The sequence below is a fragment of the Condylostylus longicornis genome, unplaced genomic scaffold (genome assembly GCF_029603195.1).
Source record: "Condylostylus longicornis isolate FDR11 unplaced genomic scaffold, ASM2960319v2 ptg000481l, whole genome shotgun sequence".
Taxonomy (NCBI): domain Eukaryota; kingdom Metazoa; phylum Arthropoda; class Insecta; order Diptera; family Dolichopodidae; genus Condylostylus; species Condylostylus longicornis.
The window spans coordinates 1-1823 of record NW_026578439.1 but is presented as its reverse complement, the minus strand read 5'-3'; the positions used below and the strand labels follow the sequence as shown (position 1 = coordinate 1823).

Genomic DNA, 1823 nt, shown 5'->3' with positions numbered 1-1823 from the left:
CATCTCAAAGATATACAGCTTGATGTAAGCTTGGTTTGTATCAATGCTGAAATCGTGAGCCTGTCTCCTCCCAACCCTCACTTTACTACAATTTCACTTGGTGTACGTTGTTGATTGATCTTCAATTGTTGATATCACAACAAGCCAAGTACCAGAACGTTGAAGGGAGAAACAACAAAGGGAGGCAACTGTAACGAAGAACAATCATTGAACCTTCTATTGAAGCTGTACTGTGTCCTTTGATTTGATTTTAACCTTTGATCGTAACGCTGTTCTATAGCAAAGATGTTTTCCATGAAGAATGAAGATTCGATCTGTTCCCGTAAAGAGATGAAAAATGCAAGTACTCTTGAGAACAGTTTTGATGCGATTGTCTCGACAAACAATTCTGAATGTTTGTTCTGTTTCTTGCATCACGATTCCATCCATTCCGACGACTGATGGATTTTTCGCTTGAATGATTTTCACATGAGCACCGTGGAAATCAGAGACAGCTAGAACATTGCACTGTGTCAAGAGATATGGAATCGGTGATGATGTCTGTTGATGTCCAGAAGGGGGCGCTGAGATATTCAGTATCTGTCCAATGTACTGCCTTCAGAGAGAAACAAACAATTAAGGATAGATGAAACAAACAATCAAGATGAAAGTCGGATGTATTAACAATCGCTCACCTCCACAAGGCATTCAAAACAAGACCATCATGAAAAGTCAAGTTGTCTTCTGTAATATCGAGCATTCCTCGCTTCTTCAATTCAGTTTTGGACAATTTGAACCTTTTCGGAAGCGGTTTGCGATTGCGACGTCTCTCCTTGTCCTTGGGATCCACATACGCGTCGAGTCGCAAGGTTTTTCCGTTGAGGTACTTCTGTGCATCATTTGGCTTTCCCAACCACTCGCCTACAACAGCCTCGGGTTCGTCCTCTGTGGTCCTCCGAGGAGCGTCATCCAAGGGCTCAAGAACCCTATAAGCCATTGACGGACCACAATGATACCAGATGAGGGGACAAGGCACATGGAGAAATTTCTAAAAAGTTCTAGCGGCAGAGGGAAGGCTCGACCCAAAAGAGCGGTGGAACAGTCCAGTGGGGCACAAGGGAGAAACGAAAAGACACAAGATACTACAGATTCGTTGGATGAAGCTGAATTTGATTTCGGAAGTCGTTTTGTCTCCGAGGATGCAGCGAGGAGTTCAGATTCTGATGGATTTCTTTTAGAGCTTGACGAAGAGAAAGATTTTACTCCTGGGAGGGATGAAAAATTGGATGATGAAAAATTTGATGAAAAATTGGATGTTCATCAAACGCCGGAAAAAGCGAAACGGCCTCGTTCAAGAGCGATTGAAACCAAACAGGCAAAACGGCGTAAAATCTCTCCGCTCCAATCCAGCTCGATGAAATGGAATGATTGCAATGAAATTGAAAATGAGCTGAGATTGTTTGATTTAGAATTAAAGTTTGGACCTTGTATTGGTATCACTCGAGTAAGGCGATTGGAGGATTGAGTGTTTTTTGAAAATTTCTATTTTGCAGCTCCATCGATTTAGACGAGCGGAGAAATTCGGACTCGATCCTCCAATTAGGATTTTGGAATTGATCCTTTCAAATCCTCCTCCCGAAGAGTAAGAGATGAATATGGAAAGCGTAATCAATAGTTTGTTGTTCCAGATTGTGTGTTTTAGAAAGACGCCTCTCCCACATTTAAGAGTTTCATGTTTTTTGAATTTTTTGGTTCATCCAATAATTTGTTCCATACATTGAACGGAAAACAATTAGAGTATGAAGTTAACAGCAGCCCATATCAGATGAATATTTTCACATTGT

At 41.4% G+C, this 1823-nt stretch overlaps 2 protein-coding genes across 2 annotated transcripts; one reads left to right on the top strand and one right to left on the bottom strand.

The window, feature by feature from the left end:
* Positions 1-216: 216 nt before the first annotated feature.
* LOC129617282 (ribonuclease P protein subunit p29-like) lies at positions 217-976 on the bottom strand. The gene is made up of 2 exons (XM_055532612.1): positions 675-976; positions 217-595 (listed from the first exon to the last, which is right to left on the bottom strand). The coding sequence occupies exons 1-2, from the start codon at positions 974-976 to the stop codon at positions 217-219; spliced, it is 681 nt and encodes a 226-aa protein (XP_055388587.1).
* A 12-nt stretch (positions 977-988) lies between these two features.
* Positions 989-1621, top strand: LOC129617283 (uncharacterized; the record flags this gene model as incomplete). Its single annotated transcript, XM_055532613.1, has 2 exons — positions 989-1483; positions 1533-1621. Coding segments are annotated over exons 1-2 (584 nt in total), but the record flags the coding sequence as incomplete, so codon positions are not given.
* Between the last annotated feature and the right edge of the window lie 202 nt (positions 1622-1823).